We start from the raw sequence: 17,903 nt of genomic DNA on the forward strand, positions 1-17,903 counted from the left end.
GGAATCAGGCCTGATCCAAAAAAGATCGAAGCTGTCACTTGTTTTAAACCGCCGAAATCGTTAAAACAGCTCAGGAGTTTTTTGGGGCTTTGCTCCTATTTTCGGCGTTTTGTTCCGAAGTTTGCTGATCTAGCATATCCCCTTACTTGTCTTCTGCAAAAAGATGTGCCTTTCAAGTGGACTGCCGATTGTGACTCCGCCTTTCGTCAGTTAAAGTTTATTTTGACATCAGGACCAGTACTACGCCACTTCTGTCCATCAGCTCCAACAGAACTTCACACTGACGCCAGCGCAGTTGGAATTGGTGCTGTGCTCATACAGCGCCACAATGGCGATGAACATGTCGTTGCGTATGCAAGCCGTTCTTTGAGCAAGGCTGAGCGTAATTATACAGTAACTGAACAGGAATGCTTCGCTGTGCAACGGTTTAGGTCATATCTTTATGGATGTGCATTTAAAATTGTGACGGACCATCATTCCTTATGTTGGCTTGTAAACCTTCGTGACCCCTGTGGACGCCTTGCGCGGTGGGCTTTGCGCCTTCAAGAATTCAATTTTACTGTGTCTTTTAAGAGTGGTCGTAAGCACGGTGATGCTGACTGCTTGTCACGGTTGCCACTTGAAACTACTGATTGCGACAATGAGGTCTTGGATGAATATATAGCTGCTATCTCTACAAGTTTTCCTGATGTTGGTGAATTCAAGATTGCGCAGTGGCACGACAACGAGCTGGCGCCGCTTTTTGAGGCAGCAAGTTCCCGGAACCCTACGACCTCATTCTGCATTCGTGACGGTGTACTATACAGGAAGAACTACTCGTCAGTAGGTGCGCGGCTTCTTCTGGTAGTTCCTACAAGTCTTAGGTGTCAGGTTCTTCGGGTAATGCACGACGATGCCACAGCTGGACACTTGGGTTTCGCAAGAACATTGTACAGGACTAAGGAACGTTTTTATTGGCCGAAGATGCGTCAAACTACTCAACGTTATGTGGCCAGCTGCCTCCAGTGCCAGCGTTTCAAGCACCCAACCTGCTCACCGCCGGGTCATCTTCAGCCTATAACGCCACCACGAACCCCATTCGAACAGGCGGGAATTGATCTTCTAGGACCGTTTCCCCGTTCCTCCAACGGAAACCGCTGGGTCATAGTGTGCGTAGACTATCTTACGCGGTACTGTGAAACTGCTGCTATACCGTCAGCCACTGCTTCTGATGTCTCGGCGTTCCTCCTACGGTCCATCATTGTTCGACATGGGCCTCCTCGTGTGTTAATAAGCGATCGTGGCCGACAGTTTACGGCAGAAGTTGTAGAAGAACTTCTTCGCCTCTGCTCATCCCATTTTCGCCATTCAACTCCTTACCACCCACAAACAAACGGTCTTACCGAACGCACCAATCGGACGCTTAGCAATATGCTCGCAATGTATGTCGACTCCCGCCACAAAAACTGGGATGAAGTCCTTCCGTTCATAACATACGCATTTAACACTGCTAAGCACGAAACGACAGGCTACAGTCCGTTTTTTCTTCTCTATGCACGACCTCCACGAAGCACTTTGGACACGTTTCTGCCTTTCTCACTACCTGCTGAAACTTCACTAGCGCATACTCTCTCTTTGGCTGAAGAAGCTCATCGACTCGCTAGACTTCGCACTCTAGCCTCCCAGGAACGCTACAAGCAACGCTACGACAAGCGTCATCAAGATGTTAATTATGTCCCAGGTGACTTGGTGTGGCTTTGGACGCCGTTGCGTAAGCGCGGCTTGTGCCAAAAACTGTTGCACCACTATACTGGCCCTTTCGTTGTATTGGAACGCCTCAGCGCAGTAAACTTCGTAGTATCTCGCGTGACCACACAAGGGCGTCGTTCTCGGAAGACTCAAGTAGTCCACGTGGCCCGCATGAAGCCCTTCTATCAACGTGACGAACCTTGACTCGCCCGGCGGGCATCGTCTGCGAAAGGGGCAGTGTCACGCACTTCCCGCGGTCCTTATTGAAGGAAGATGAGGTTTGGCGGAATAAGCAGAAGAGGACGAGGAAGCTGGGTCTGTCCGCTGTGGTGTACTAATCTCCAGCGTATCCTACCATCTGTGTAAATAAACGTCGTAACAATATATATATATATATATATATATACACACAGTCGAACCCGGATATATCGAACTCGAAGAGGATCGCAAAATAGTTCGATATATTGATAATTCGATATACAGAAATTGGCTTGAGACACCACTTGCGATCGTGAAAAGTATTTGTCGCGCAGTCAACCCACTCGCATAATGGAGTCACTCCCCATTTTTGCTCCCGATAATTTAAAAAAAAAAAAAAGAAAAGAGGTTTGGTGCTGCGTCCCTCCGTTTCGACCGTCGAATCTACAGCTCATTTATTGGCACAGCGCCAAGATGCTGCGCAGTGATATTGTCTCTTTTGACAATACTTTTCATTGATTCTGCAGTGGCAGGGAGCGAACTTGGCAGAGTGCCCACGTGATGGCTTGACTGCACAAGCCTGGTTGAATTTATCGCGCTGCGCTTCGGGTGGGGCGGGCATAGTCCACTGATACAAAATCATTGGCAAGCGTGATAGCTGCAAATGCCATTTGAAGCGAACAATGGTTGTCATGATCGCAGCTCACCGCGTGCTTTCGTTGATTCATAGATGCAAAAATGAATTACTCTCGCAAAAAAAAAAAAAAAAAATCTACCGCTTCTAAATGTCCACAGCCGCCATAGAACGCTGCGCTGCACGTTCAGTCCGACAAGAACAACTCTCGCAAAATAAAAAAAAAATTGCTGCATCTTAACCTCGGCAGCCACCACAGCATACGTTCAGCACGACGGCAAAGATAAAAGACTCTTGCAAAAAAAAAAAATCTGCCGCGCGTTCACGACGACACGAGACTCGAATCGCATGTCAGCCGCCGGGCGCAGAAAGTTGACAACACACACCGGAGAAGCGTCTGCCACGGGTTGAGCTGGGTTGTCCGCGCATGCGTAGTGTGTGCTGCTGCGAACGAAGACCAGGAAAGAGAGAGGAAGGGGAGAGATAAAGCTCACCAGAAGAGTATCGCGTTTTTCCCCTCTCCAGAACACCACGGCTGCATTGGTTCGCTCTCGTTCTTTCACACAGACATGACTTGCAAACGTCACGTGCTAGCGCGGCAGCGACCACCGCAGATGCGCGCTCCTTTGGGGAAAGGGCTGCGCTGCCCTAGACCAGCAGTCGTCGAACTGTGCCCTCTCATTCCTTCCGCGCGTGGCTTGAAAACGTCACGCGGCAAACGATCGAGGTGATGCGATCGTCTTTGGGGAAGACGCACCACACCGTCCAATGCGTGGTGAGGAGTTTGATATATCGACTGACCGGTGAAATTGAGTTCAATATACGACGCAGCTTTCCTATACTTTTACATGGGATTTTCAAGCTGATATTCCGTGAGTTCGATATAACCAGAATTTGAATTATCCGGGTTCGACTGTGTATGTATGTATATGTATATATATATATATATATATATATATATATATATATATATATATATATATATATATATATATATATATATATATATATATATATATATTTATATATATATATACCGGGTGTCCCAGCTAACTTGAACCAAGGGTTACAAAATAATGTATTTGAGGTAGGTCAGTGAAACCAATTGCATACAACTGCCAGCCTGTTTGCGCACTACAGGTAATTTTTTGTATTGCAATTACTTAATTAGCTAACTATGTTAATTTTTCTAATTTATTAAATATTGATCTTAGACCAGAAATGTGAATTGGAAAGTTGTAGAGCACCTTCAGAAACCCCCATTTCATTAATTGCGATAAAGAAACTCTCACGTGTATCTTTTTTTCCGGGCTCAGAAGAAAGCCCGCGAAATACAAATAATACCACGTGACTAGCGCATTTGTGCGCCGCGATTGTGGTGCTCTCAGTCGTGGTTTGAGCGAACGAAATTAGCTGCGGCCGTGTCTTCTTGGCCCCGTTAAAGCGGCAGGCCGATATGCCTGGGAAGGCTTCTTCGCCCGCGTCAGACAGCCGGCCCACGTGACGGTGCAGTAGCAGCGAGAGCGGCGAGCCGACACCACCGACATTCTAACAAGGCCTTTGCATCACCTTCTCTCTCATCAGCGAACGTAACGACAAACGGATGAACGATAAGGTATCAGCCACTGAATCTGCGCATACAGGTAAAGGGGCGAGATGACATCATGTGACTCGACTAAAATTAGCGCTGCACCTTCATTTGCCGGTTCTTTATCACCATCCGCCTGTCGTGATGTAGGCTGCTGCAGTGCACAGGCCTGGCCAAAATCGCGGTGGCGACGGGCGAGCTCGAGCTCGCTCGAACCATCGTCAACATTTCTGCCTGCCGCTGCAACGGGACCATCGGGTCACGGCTGCAGCTGATTTCGTTCGCTCAAACCACGACTGAGAGCACCACAATCGCGGCGCACAAATGCGTTAGTCACGTGGTATTATTTGTATTTCGCGGGCTTCCTTTTGAGCCCGGAAAAAAAGATACACGTGAGGCTTTCTTTATCGCAATTAACCGAATGGGGGTTTCTGAAGGTGCTCTACAAGTTTCCAATTCAGATGTTTGGTCTAAAGTCGATATTTATTAAATTAGAAAAATTAACATAATTAGCCAATTAAGTAATTGCGAAACAAAAAATTGCCTGTAGTGCGCAAGCAGGCTGGTAGTTGTATGCAACTGATTTCACTGACCTACCTCAGATATATTATTTTGTAACCCTTGGTTCAAGTTAGCTGGGACACCCGGTATATATATATATATATATATATATATATATATATATATATATATATGTAATACATACATATATAAATACATAATAAATACATATATATATATATATATATATATATATGTATTTATTACTCCAGCTAAGGAAATGCCATGGCAGTTGTTAACAGAAGCTTTCCATCCAATTACAAACTTTTATTCACTAGTTCGCATTACTATGTACAGTCAACGACCGATTTTTCGGACATGCTTGATTATTCGGACTTTTTTCCGGCCCCAGGACATACCTTACAAAGTCAATGTATTACGCTGCTCAAAATTTCAGACACTACAAGGATGGCTATTCAATTTTTCGGACATTCCAAGCGTCAGCCGGGCCAACTGCCACACATTTTGAGCGGTGTCGCCGCTATCTTGTTTGTTTACTTTTTCCTTCAATAGCCTCGAAACCGGTGCCGGCCTTGCGTGCCGCTCCTCAGCTAAACTGACGCTGGATCGAGGCTATATTATTTGCCTAGCAGCGTCCGTTTCCGGGACAACGTTGCTGCTCGCTGCCGGAGTGCTTTTTTTTTTCTTTTAGCGTGATCGCTTTGACTGCCTGTTCCTCTGTGTGTTCGCCGTGCGTTTCACATGCGTTGCCAAGCGGAGCAAGTAGGCCTAGCCGTGGTCGTGCTGATGCGAGAACTATGCTGTGTTGCTACTGTGGCTCACATTTAATTGAATCGGCTTCAGTTCTTCAAAAAGCTGTTTCCGGATTTTATGAAAAGAATTTTTTTTTTTTTTTTTTTTTTGCGTGCGAAGCGGCAGCGAGAAGGCACTCAACGGAGTCGACGTTGTGATCCAGTGGTTGGTGGTTGTGGTGTGCCTCGACAGTGGGAAAACCTACTCTGTCGATTTACTTGGAGCACTTAGTATGCTCGCCGATGCGTGGAAGTCTGTAGCACCCACAACGCTGTGCAATTGCTTCCGCCACGCGGGATTTGTGCTGAATGACGAATCGGCTGCCTTGGACGAGGAGAGCATCGTCGAGTATCTGTCAGGCAGTGAGCAGCTCATTCATGATCTTTGCACTGCTGGTGTCGAAATTCCATCGGCCGTCTCGTTTTCAGAGTTCATAGACGTGGACCATGAGTTGGAACTGTGCACTGGGCTCACAGATGCAGAAATTATTTGCCAAGTGCTTGTGGCGTCTGAGAGCGACGACGACGACTCATTTGCAGCAGTGCAGCCGACGCAAGCTGAGCTGATGCAAGTGAAATTCAGGCGGACCTGTTAGCACGGAATCGGAGCGTGGTGCAGAAAAGCATTCATGACTTTTTCCGGCCTCAAAGTGAACAATAGGCAATAAATTCAGCTTTTTTGGTGCACATTTGTTTTTTCGGACATTTTCGTGGTCCGTTGAGAGTGCGAAAAATCGGTCGTCGACTGTATTTTTATATTTATTTAGTAATTAGCCCTACCTTGACATATGTATTCGGTTCCCAAAAAAGCCACATGCTCATGATGTACATGCCTGTGATTTGACGCCCTAGCTGATTGGCCGCTGCCTTTCCCCTCCTCCCCCTGATGTGGCACCTGCAGTCTCGCTGACATCAAACTGACATCCTGAAAGAATGGTTCTCGAAAGGAACCTCCACTGGATCCAGCCCCAGAGATACTTTGTCCTCATAAGCACTATTATAGCTCAACACAAGTGAACCAAATTACTCCAGCATGGACATGTAAAGTATGGGAATACTATAAGTATTGATCTGCATAAAACTTCAAGCATTTTGTGGACTGCCCAACATTTATGGCTTCTACACTCGGCAAGCAGCGATAGAAGAACCCTGTTCAAGAGTTCTAGTGTTTCTAACATAAAGGTAATGTAATGATGAATGCCCAAACTTAAAGCTACCAAATGCATATTGCAGCACAAGTATGAGAGAACTGCAGATCATGTACAAGCAAGAACAGTGCACATCCTGCGACTAAACCAAGAAACAAGTGAAAACACAGCAGCATTAACTTCTGCTTGCGGAAAACCAACATGAGAGTGCGGAAATTGTACATATCAGGTTGATAACGCTGGTTTGTATGCAACAATCAACAAGATCCTCCTGACCTGGGCGCATCATAAAGAACCCTTTGGAATGGTTAGGAAAATACTGCAGGATTCCTTTTAGCAGTTACTTTAGGGCAGTTATTTTTTCTTTCCTCTACCTTCAATGAGTTAAAAATGGCTAGAAAATAAGAGGCCTAGTTAACAAAAGCTGGCCTTTTATAAATTCTGCAACTGCTGAGAGAGATATATGAATGCACTTGAAAACTATCTTGGTTCAACTTAGGACAAAACACACCAAAGTATTTCCCCAAGTCTCTGTCATTCTACTTCATCTTTGAAGTTAATGTTCATAGCCTCAACAGCCTACAAAATTCAGTTCAAACAAAAAATAAAAAGCAAACATACTTGTGATGCGAAAGGACTCTTCAGGGGTAACTCCAGGCGGTGCGAATGAAAATGATGGTAACATGTAGCTGTAGGTGCGAGAGTCACAGCTGTTCTTGCAGTTAAATCCTCTTGTTGTTCGCTTTATATCTAGGATGATGTAACGTTCAATATTAGAAAAAGATGAAAAGGACAGCATAACTGAAAAGCCAGAGAAGTACAGTATTCCTTCAGCTCTTTCGTTACCACGAGAAAGCGGCCGTTTTTCATAGGCCTCGAAAGATCACTTTTTGCTAGTATAAATAATACTGCAGTGCATGTTGCAGGATACAAAACTGCACACAATGAAATGCACTTTCCTAAAACATAAGTTACAAGGCAAGGAATTTATTAGGGAACACACAAAAATCGAAAAATTGCCATTTTTTGTGGCGAGTTGATAAAAATAAGACAGAAAAGGCACAATATCTACAGATGCATTATTAACAAAAAAATTTAGAATATACATTTTTAAGATCAATTACCCAGGAATACTGTGTAAACGAGTTAACTATCTGTGCAGCGCTGTTCTTCAGCTACATAAAAAAATTACAGGAAAAAAAACAACCCCATTTCTCATGCCATGCAGTGAAGCAGTTTCTGGTTTTCGTGAGGTACCAAGCCAAAACTGCAGCAAGCTGGCTGTAAAGGCCCAGTATACATGCTGGACAAGTGGCGGACCTTCAGGAATGCGTTTTCGTGGAATAAAATCACCCGGACTAAGAGTCAAAGTTCACTAGTGAGTAGCTGGCGCCATTTTCGGGTTATTATAACCACTCAACACCGTAAAATAACACAGCCGACAATATGATTCCATATTTGACTTGCTGGAAGTCTTTTGATCACATAAATTTCATGTTAATGCTGCATTGCCACAAATGGCAGGTTTTTTTTTTTTTTTTTCAAGCGTCGCCGCCATGCTCCATTTCGCAACAACACACGCACATTAGTTCTCGAAAATTTCAAATAAAAAATGAGAATGTCACCATAGCGGAAAAATTTGAACTGGTTCTACTAGTGCAGTGCCTAGACTAACCACTGGGTGGGCTAGGTGCACAACAAACGATTAAAATCTCGTTACAAGAGACATTTGAAAATGGTTTGGTTGGTTTTCCTATGTCTGCCATGTAAACAACATTGCATATAAGAGACATGGTTACAAGAGACACTCGGTTACTAAGGACAACTTTTGCAGGACCCTGGAGTAAATTCACCATTTAGAAGAGACAACCCAGGTGTGCTCATGCAACGCGGCTGAAGCATGAAAACTCGTACATGATGCACTTCAGATTCCCCTAGCATCCTTTTTGTTGTATATGTCAGGAAAGAGAAGGAGTGCTTCCCCATGATTGGAAAGTCAAAACAACCCCATTGTTTCAGCCACTGGCATCGCATTACTGTCACCTACGAAGCAAATCAAAATGCATGAATGACATCCAGCATTTTTAAATCCTCACTGTTAAAATTTGATCACAAGATGAAAGCTCAGATCCGGATGCCTTTCTCTTTGCGAACAATGCTTCTTGCAACACCAAAGTTCTCGTGCTTAAAGCTACCAAAGTTAGTTTTTTTCCTTCAAACTCCCCACCCTACCTTCAACCAATAGACAAAGGCATTATGCACTCAGTCAAGTTGCTGTACAAAACAAGGTTTGTAGAACGTCTGTTGCTCGACAGGCAGTAAGACTGTACAATAGTAAGTGATGTGAGGTTTGCTGTTCAGGTGATTTAAGGTGTCTAGAATGGCCTGAGAAGTGAAGCTGTGAAAAACTGTTTCAGACAAGCAGGCTTTAAATGTGGTGACATGATGTAAGAGGGCCCATTAATAGATACTGTGGAAAGCTTCCTCGAAGAAGCTTGGGATCCAAGAGACTGCTGAAGTACCAAAATCTTTTGAGGAATTCGTATCTGCAGATGTGGATCTTGTGTGCTCCCGAAGAGCTTACAGACTGCAATTCTCGCGCAATTAAATGGCAAATTTGCCATAGAGAATGACTACAAGGACATTTCAGGAAAAAAGTGTCAGCATCAGAGGGTGACAAGCATGTAAGAGTGCTTCAAAGGTATTAGAGCAACAGGAAGGCTTGCAATGTGAAGGGCTTTAGCTTCAGAACTAGGAAGGAATACACTCTGCACTCGCAAAAATACATACTTGTATGAATAACTTCTTTAACCTTTCCTGAACAATATCCTGTTAATGCAAGTAAATGCATTTATATGCTGATGTGCAGTAAATTGATCAACACAGTGCTTTTAGAATTCTTGGTTACAAGAGACCTTGCTTACAAGAGACATCTTTTTCAGGTCTCTTAAGTGTCTCTTGTAACGAGGTTTTACTACAACACATCGAAATCAGTGATCATCGATCACTGGTAATCAATCTGAATGGTAACGAAGAGTGCACAAAGTGGAACAAGGACAGTGACAGAAACAAACATGGACACAGTAAAGCCCAGTGGGGCCCTTTTCATTTACACAAGGTACAGCGAAAAGACCCTTTTCCAGAGCATTTCACCCCAGGGAAGTCTAGCACTAGGTCAGCGGAAAGCTTGTACTCATTGCACCACCACTGGGCACCAAGTGGTGGCACTGAACATTAAACACTGCACCTCTCGCATGTGAGGTGGATGCTTTATTGAAAAGCACTTTCTTAAAAAGAGAGCAAAATTATCAATCTGTTTGTTATTGGCGATAAAAACGCAGTCTGTTACACATTTAAAACTTATTTTAACCAAGTTTCACAATGTGATAAACAAATGGACAAAATTTGATCTAGAATGTGAAAGAAAAAATTGGGTGGGGTGAGCTCTGCCGTTAAGCGTATAACACAACAGCATTAATGGCTCCTCTTATGGATTCTTGTTTGCGCACATCGCTTTGCAACTTGCTTAATCACTAATCCCTTTGTTTGTGTCTTTATCATATTACACATACTCTTTCGCATACAGCAGTAAGATCAAACTAGGTGCACAACCCGACATAGACATGAAGTCCTGCTTAACCAAACCGTATGAACTTGCCTGCATGGGCTAGGGGTAGTCAATCTGATTAGGAATGTAAGGGTCTTAGAGGGCTGGATTCTGACAACCACTTCTCATCTGAAAAGAGAAGCCCGAGTTGGCAGATCTTGCCGTTATGTCATGTGGTCTTGTGATGTTACACAACTAGTCCGTGCAAGCCAACTATCACCTGCCACAGTCATGCCTGTGATTTTTCGCTCACAATGCCAACACCGACGATGCTGATGCCAGATTTTCCGAACAGGGTCTCCAAGACTGCTGTGATAAAAACCTCTATTCAGCCACATCTTCCACAGCAAAGCAGTAGAACAGCAACTTTAGCAGAAGCAGCAAGAATATTGTTAGTAAGGTTTAAAAGCATTCAGCTAATTTTGCTAAAAATTTTAAACAAACAAACAAACAAACAAAAATGAAACGTCTCTGCTTCTACGTCTTTAAGATCATTCATAAGGAGCCTGCTGAGGCATTTTCCTGCCAATCTGCTACTTTCACACTCAATAAGGTGGTGGTTTCGGGGAAAAAGATTGTGGGCCCCTATACTGTCGCACAAGTTTGGGGCTGATTGAGTTCAAATCAATGCAATCTAAAGAGAAGTGCTACCCACAACTTGTACCAGCCATTGGTCGGGCTTTCAACTGTCAATGAACACATATTAGGGTGTCTATAAGGAGTAATTATGCCATTGCACTGTCACACATAATTAGTGCCCACCAAAATGTTTTGCTTATACTATTATAATGTAACAGAGCACACTACAAAAAAATACAAATCAGTTATCTTTTCACATCATGCAATTCACAGAAGGGGCTTGGAAGACAACATTATTTTTCAGTTAGCCATACTCATTCTCATGCTTTGATATCAGCTTTTATCTTTTCTGCAAACCACATTAGTAATGTATGTGCACCAGCACCATAGTAGGCACAATTTGATGCCATTCAAAGGGGATCACATCAGACCCAATGTACTTAGATTAAAGCACTCCAACAAAGGTTATATTTGCAAGAAAGCTTGATGCAATAGATGCTTCTTTACCTGCCTAATTCTTGTATCCTGCTCCATCACTGACTGATGCTGATTTTCTTCAAATTGTGCTAAGACTGTACAATCTGTAGTTTACACATATACATACATCCCCGTAACAATATGAAGGAAGCTGAGCAATTAAGCACCTCACAAAGTTTTGGATCAAGTGATGGGACACTAAAGAGAGAAAGGAAGTGGGTTTTCATCGATAGAATGCCAGTTCCTGATTACAAAAAGACCACTCTTACTGAAAACAGAGCTGTTATAAGGTAGTAAAGAAGAATAACAGAAATACAGGTATCGCCACCACAGCCAAACGGCCGAGGCTCGCAACTACAAATAACGTGACGCGCTAGGGATCCCGGAGGCTCACAAATGCGAATTACGTTGCATGTTTGAATGCGGTAGTACGTTTTTTCTCGAACATGATAACACGCTTTTATCATACGTAAACAACGGCGAAAAGACAACGTAAACGTTGCAAGGCAAATACAAAAATATACTTGGAGGCGCGCCACTTCAGTTTTGGTTATGTTTCGGCTCAGGCATTTCGTGCGCACTCGGATAGTTTGTTTGAACCTGCAGCGCCTGAATTACGAGCTTGGAGCAGCAGATGCGCCTTGATGGTTCCCATTTGAGCATTCGGAGGCACGAGCGAGCGAAATCCGCTACCGCCGACACACTCCTTCGTTCATACTTCTGCGCCAACAAATCGCCGCCGTTGCCGCTTCGACTGCGACCTGACCGCTTGACTGCAGCTACGTACGCCACGAAAAGCATACATATGCTAAGTACCGAAGGAAAAACGCATTATCATTCAATTGTTCACTAAATCATGGCACATCTGACCAACATATACTGCGTCAACAAGACCTTCAACGTGCTATTTGCAGGCGTCGTAAACAAAAGGGGCATACTTGCCGCTCATACCAAGGAGAGCGTCGATATATTGCGCTCGTCGCCCGGCGAAAAAAAGGGTCTCGGGTAAGAAGTAAAAACTAAAAATAATGAAGCACCAGAAATACATTACAAAAGATTTTAAAAAATCAATTTGTAAAAAAAAAAAAAAAAAAAAAAAAAAAATCTGCCAGAAGCGGTAAGACTCGAACTCGCTACTGCTTCCTCCGTAACGTTCGGCGCTAACCACTCGGCTACGCCGCGCCACAAGAACCTTGGAAATATTTCTAGTTGTTATGTCATGGCCCCATTTACAATAAAGTGTTTCTGCTGCCGGTCTAAAAATTACAACTTCTTCATCATCGGCGCACGCTGCCTGCTCTCACGTCTTGCAACTAATGTTCTGGATGCCTATGCGCACTATATTGTGCACTGGATCCATTTTAACATGTGGAATTTCACAGCGCTGGCAAATGTAGTGGCGCCGGCACTTCGGTCATGTTCTGCTACCGTGGACGTAATTTTCGCTCAACACGGAGCTGTAGCACGAACCTTGAAGGAAAAAAGTGCGACGAAGCTTCAAAACTGACAAGCACAGCAGCGAGGACACTATTTTGCTGGTAACTAAATCTTATTTGTATATAAACATGTCAGGAAGCGTTGCGATATGACCGAGGGCTCGGTTTGTTTATACACAGTGCAAGAAGGAGCGCAAAAGCTTGAGAAACATGTAAAGTATTGTGCATTACAAGCGCTCTATGTAAGCGTTCTATGTTTTTTTTTTCTTCCTTTATGGGCCCATAACTCGGTAATACTCTTCATCGTTTTATTTACTTCGGCTGAGGCCGTCATTGCGAGTACGCTGTTGCCAAGTTGGCCCTTAAGGGATGCGACGCCGCGGGCCGCGCCGGCTCGCTAGCTATCACGGAGTCTCCGCTTACGTCATAGTGCGCGTCACTCAACTTCAACTACGTAGTTGGAGGCCACAGTTTGAATTCAACCGGCGGGAACAAGAAAAAACCTCAACTTCTTATTGCAATATCTCAGCAATTATTCGATTTTTTGCTGCCGGATATGCGGCGACAGTGTCACCAAATGTAGTTTATTAGATTTTCATACCATCTTTAGCTGTCTTTAGTGTCCCTTTAAAGGTGCAATGTTTTTGACGCTATGGAAAGCTTGATGTGAGCACTGCCCAATACTTCAACAGCCATATTACAAACGAAGCAGACCCTTCTAAAAGGACAGTGAACAGGAACATGACGTCCAGCTAGATTAAAACATTAATGCCATAATATTGCAGATGTGACATTTTAACCAAGAATGGAGCTCGGATAAGCGAGATGATTACATAAAACTGACAACGTAGTCACAGCACTTAAAAGAATTCTGGTAACTTTGTCTGATCAAGTGAATATGTCACTGACAACACGACTTATCACATTCCCCTGAAAAACTACTTTGAGGGAGGTACTTCCAGAACATGCTGCTTTCCACACTGCTTTTCCAGCGGAAAAGCAGTGTGATGAGTTCTGCTGAGATATGAGAATGATAAGCGTTGCTCACTTGGTACAACGACTACTTGGCCCAAATAGAGCTATCATGTACAAATTCAGAAGCATCAACACCAAACTCTTTCCGTCGTTGGCGCTTTTTTCAAATGGTGAGACTAACATTATCATGAATGGCGAAACAAAGGGCCTCATGGCAAACTGTATGGTGGTTTTACCTGCTGATAAATATTGCAACAAAACACAGTCTCAGCGTTAGGTCATGTGGTTTTCGCATTTTTCAAGTGTATATGCATCATAAAAGCGTTTTGTAGGAGTGTAAATGATGGATGAAACCAGGCACTTTGCAATTTCAGTCTTCTTGACCCAGATTTGCGCTTGACCAACTGACCCAGAATTTGTGCTTGACCATTTTCTATTTCTTGGAAAAAAAAAAAATGAAACCTAATGCATTACAAGAAATGTTTTCTGCACCGTGACACCCATCTAAGTTTGCAAATACAGAAGCCAACCAATTTTTCGGACTCCGAAAATTCGGACAAGCGCAACATTTCGGTCTTTATACGGGACCAGTCATGCGGCCCATAGGAATGTGTACAGTCGTGAGCAAAAGCACTCAGCCAGTGACAGAGCTTGAGAAAATTGCATCGAATTCCTATCTAGCAGCAGCAACAGTGACACATGCATGTGGATCAAATGGGGCACTGACACTATTGTCTTCATCATAGATAGCTGTTGCTAGGTAAAGTTGGCTTGCAATTTTCTTGAGCTCAGTCACCGGCTGAGTGTTGTATACCCCTTTCGCTCACGACTGTACATTTTCACAACCGATATTTCGTACCCTGTGGTGTCCAAAAGTTCGATTTTTCTGACAAAATTTCGCACGAGCAATACTGTGGAGATCGTTTTTTGGTCGAAGGCTTGTTTTTTTTTGCATCACTTATACGCAAACGAGCGTCGTTTTCGCAAACAACCGGTTCTGTGGGGCCATGTAAGCTAGGCAAAGCAGTCATTCGGACGGACTAGCTTGGCTCTCTGTTCATCATCGCCATTTGAGACAGTAGCACCCGACTTTTTCATACACCCGCCATTTGAGACAGTAGCACACGAAGAGCGCACAATCGGATTGAAAATGGAACGTGAGCACCATCCACCGCGGCTCGCTCCACCGCCGCCCGCCGCCACATGAGGGGAAAAGGGGGGAGGATGCATTCATGATTCATGGGGGCTCTGGTTCCGTTCGCTTTGTTTCCCCATGAGTTCAATCTCGCGTTCTTGGCTACTGTCGTTAACCATGAAAACTGAATGTTTCGCTTCGCGCGGCATGTGCATTCGTTCCCGGCATGATCGACTGCGTCGCAGCACGTACACGAAGCGGCATGGACGTGAACAAAGCATGACTGGCCGAGATATTCTAACTGGAGAGTTATGGCGGTTAAAGCTTAGCATGATCCGCTTCTGCGAGGCACCACTGCACACGTGGTGACTGCCTTGAGTGAGTTGCATGCTTCCCGGCAGCCCGCACACCTGTCGCATCTGCACCAGCCAGTGCGTGCACACACTGGCGGCTGAGCTCGTCCTATATGGCGGCGCCCGGAAGCCGATCACAGTATCGCATAAGCAGATAGCGCTATGCTATAACTCTGTTATCGGCATATAAGCAAAGCATGGGGAGCTGTGAAGTTTTTTTATTTGTAAAGCTGACTTTTCGCAGAAAGGCGATATTTTTTCAACTTCATGGATTTTTTGAACTGTTCGATTACTCGGACCATTTCCCGAGTCCCGCTAAGTCCGGAAAAAAAAAACGGTCGGCGACTGTAGTAGCAAACGTCATTATAATAAAAATATGTTTAAAATATTTTTATGCATGACTATAAGAATAAAAGACATTATGCTTCCATACACAAAAATTTGAAATTGTTTATTCCCCTCAAATATAAAACAAGAAAAAGTACAAAACTATGCCAGTTTGAAATCTTTATAAAATTTCATGTACTCACAGTAGCCATACTAACTATTCTCCAAATGCAGAAGACAAAGAAATTACAAAATGATTCAAAAATGAGAAAATGCAAGCTGTGTCAGAAAAAAAGATTCTCAAGATGAGAAAATCTGCTTTTTGGGGCACATGCAGCCATCAATTGCGTAGTGTGGTGGTCCTAGAAAAAAGTATGAAAGGTAATATGCTGCACCTACCATTCAATGCCATTTATTCCAAGAAGTTTAAACAAAACACTGTTGTTCGAGGTGAGAAAGCACTTTCGCAAGTTAAGAACTGAAGTCCCAATTTGGCGTTGCTCCATGCCCGCATTTCACTGCACTGCATGCTTGAGTCAATTGCAAATGTACAGCTAGAAGCAATATGAAAGGGAACATGGGAGTTCGTGGTCTCCACTCTTTCAAATACGCTGTCAGCGACAGCAGATAAGAATCAGTGGTAAAGACACATCGAAAGTAAGCTTGGTTGGCTGCTCTTCCCGAGCATACCCTTGGTGCCACCCATTCTCGTCTTGCGTTGGTGGCAGCGTTTTGCAAAGCGAGGAGGCCACGCGCTCCAGTGTTCCCTTTCATATTTCTTCTAGCTGTACACACAAATATTGCTGCACAGCCTAAATACTATGGTGCGTCGCACTTGGACGCCACCAGCTTTGGCAATACAGAATGTTCAAGGGCGCAGTTACAAAGAATAAAAATGAAGGCTTCATCCTGCAGCTGTGAGAACAGCTATCAAATGAAGGCGCTGCTTTGTCTCAGCAAGAGCAAAGTGGCAACAAGTAAAATGTATTGAGTCCTGTCAGGAAGTGCTCTTTGAAATCTGATCACAAGCGCAGTGAAAATTGCTCCTATAGATAATGCCGCATTACATGATCAAAACGGAGTTTTTCAGTGCCCATTGCAGTAACAAGTCAATGCGAACGAGTCGGTCATTCTAAGTCTTCTGGATAGAAGGCATTCTTCAGGGGCCAAATAATGGCCCCTGTGAGCTGAGCACACGGATGAATAAAACTGTGCTGCAGCCCTCTGGGTGCCATAAAAACTTATTGAAAAAAAAGAAAGCTGAACTTGCTGGCCAGTTGAAAGAGCACTACCTTTTAATAGAAAAAAATGTGAATGAACATGCCAGCCGACCTTTTAGCATGCAAAATCATCAGGAGCCGTCATTTGGAGAACTGTGGAGCACTGCTGATGTGTACATTTGCAGTCAGCTCTGGAGTATAAAAAGGAAGCACGCGGCAACGTAGGTGTACGGCATGGGTTCTTTGCAAAATAAGTTTCTCGCTTAAAACAAAAAGCGTTGCAAACTTCCTGAAATAAATATCTCTGAATGGTAGTGTACAACATACTGCCATCTTTTGTATTTTAACTAGGATCCTCTCAATATGCATGAAATGGCTGAATATGCCAAAAAAAAGCAACTTTTTTCAACTATTGTCATTTTTCTCCAGCAAAGCTTACATTTTCTGGTCTCTGAAATAGTTTTTCAGCTTTGTTTCTTGGATTAGGAAAAAAACAATTATGAGGCTGCTTAAGACTTTTCAAGAGGGAATGCTACAGTATTTGTGCTCTCAGCTGCATTTCCTTTATATGTCTGAATCAGTTTTGCTGCATTTACCAGCATGTAACCGAACACCCATCGATGGTTTAGGTAGGACTCCAAATGTTTCGGGTGGGCCAAGGGGCCGTTTTTGACAGACTCCCATGGGCAGTGCTTGCGATCGGTCCTTCGTGGTCACGTAAACTGTATGTCATCACAGTCTCAACCAATTAACAGATTTCACCTCAGATGGTGGCAGGGTTTTGGTGTGACGGACTCTAATGCTATTGCATTAATAGTTGGAATAACGACTGTGGGAACATACAATATGATGAACATTTCCAAATCCCATCATTCTGTACTTTTTCCTATCAACTATATCTGAGCAAGAATAAAAAAAATTCATTAAAAATTAGTTTGTATAAAACTTTGATCTTTTATTTACATAAAAAATGCATTGTCAAGCATGAGGTAGCTAATTTTTTTTTGTTGTTGTTGTTTCTTACACTAGGTTTTGGTACCGTTTGCAAATTTAAGACAGCAGCCATGGCAAGAATTTTTGATTTTTTTTTTTTTTTGCCAAAAGTGAGCTGGAATAACATTTGTCACAGTAGCACAATAAACAATGATTCTTTTAACAAGTTCACCTTTGATCAGTGGACACTGT

At 43.6% G+C, this 17,903-nt stretch overlaps 1 protein-coding gene across 3 annotated transcripts in view; it reads right to left on the reverse strand.

Annotated features, from left to right (window-relative positions):
* The window catches only part of Pus1 (Pseudouridine synthase 1), a 95,217-nt gene that overhangs the window by 25,769 nt on the left and 51,545 nt on the right, over positions 1-17,903 (reverse strand). For all 3 annotated transcript variants that reach the window (XM_084591506.1, XM_084591508.1, XM_084591507.1), the window contains one exon: positions 7,231-7,359. In XM_084591506.1, coding sequence (XP_084447632.1) covers positions 7,231-7,359 — 129 coding nt within the window. The remainder of the gene's footprint in view (positions 1-7,230; positions 7,360-17,903) is intronic.

The sequence above is a fragment of the Amblyomma maculatum genome, chromosome 1 (assembly GCF_055883805.1).
Source record: "Amblyomma maculatum isolate TAMU_Amacu chromosome 1, ASM5588380v1, whole genome shotgun sequence".
Lineage (NCBI taxonomy): Eukaryota > Metazoa > Arthropoda > Arachnida > Ixodida > Ixodidae > Amblyomma > Amblyomma maculatum.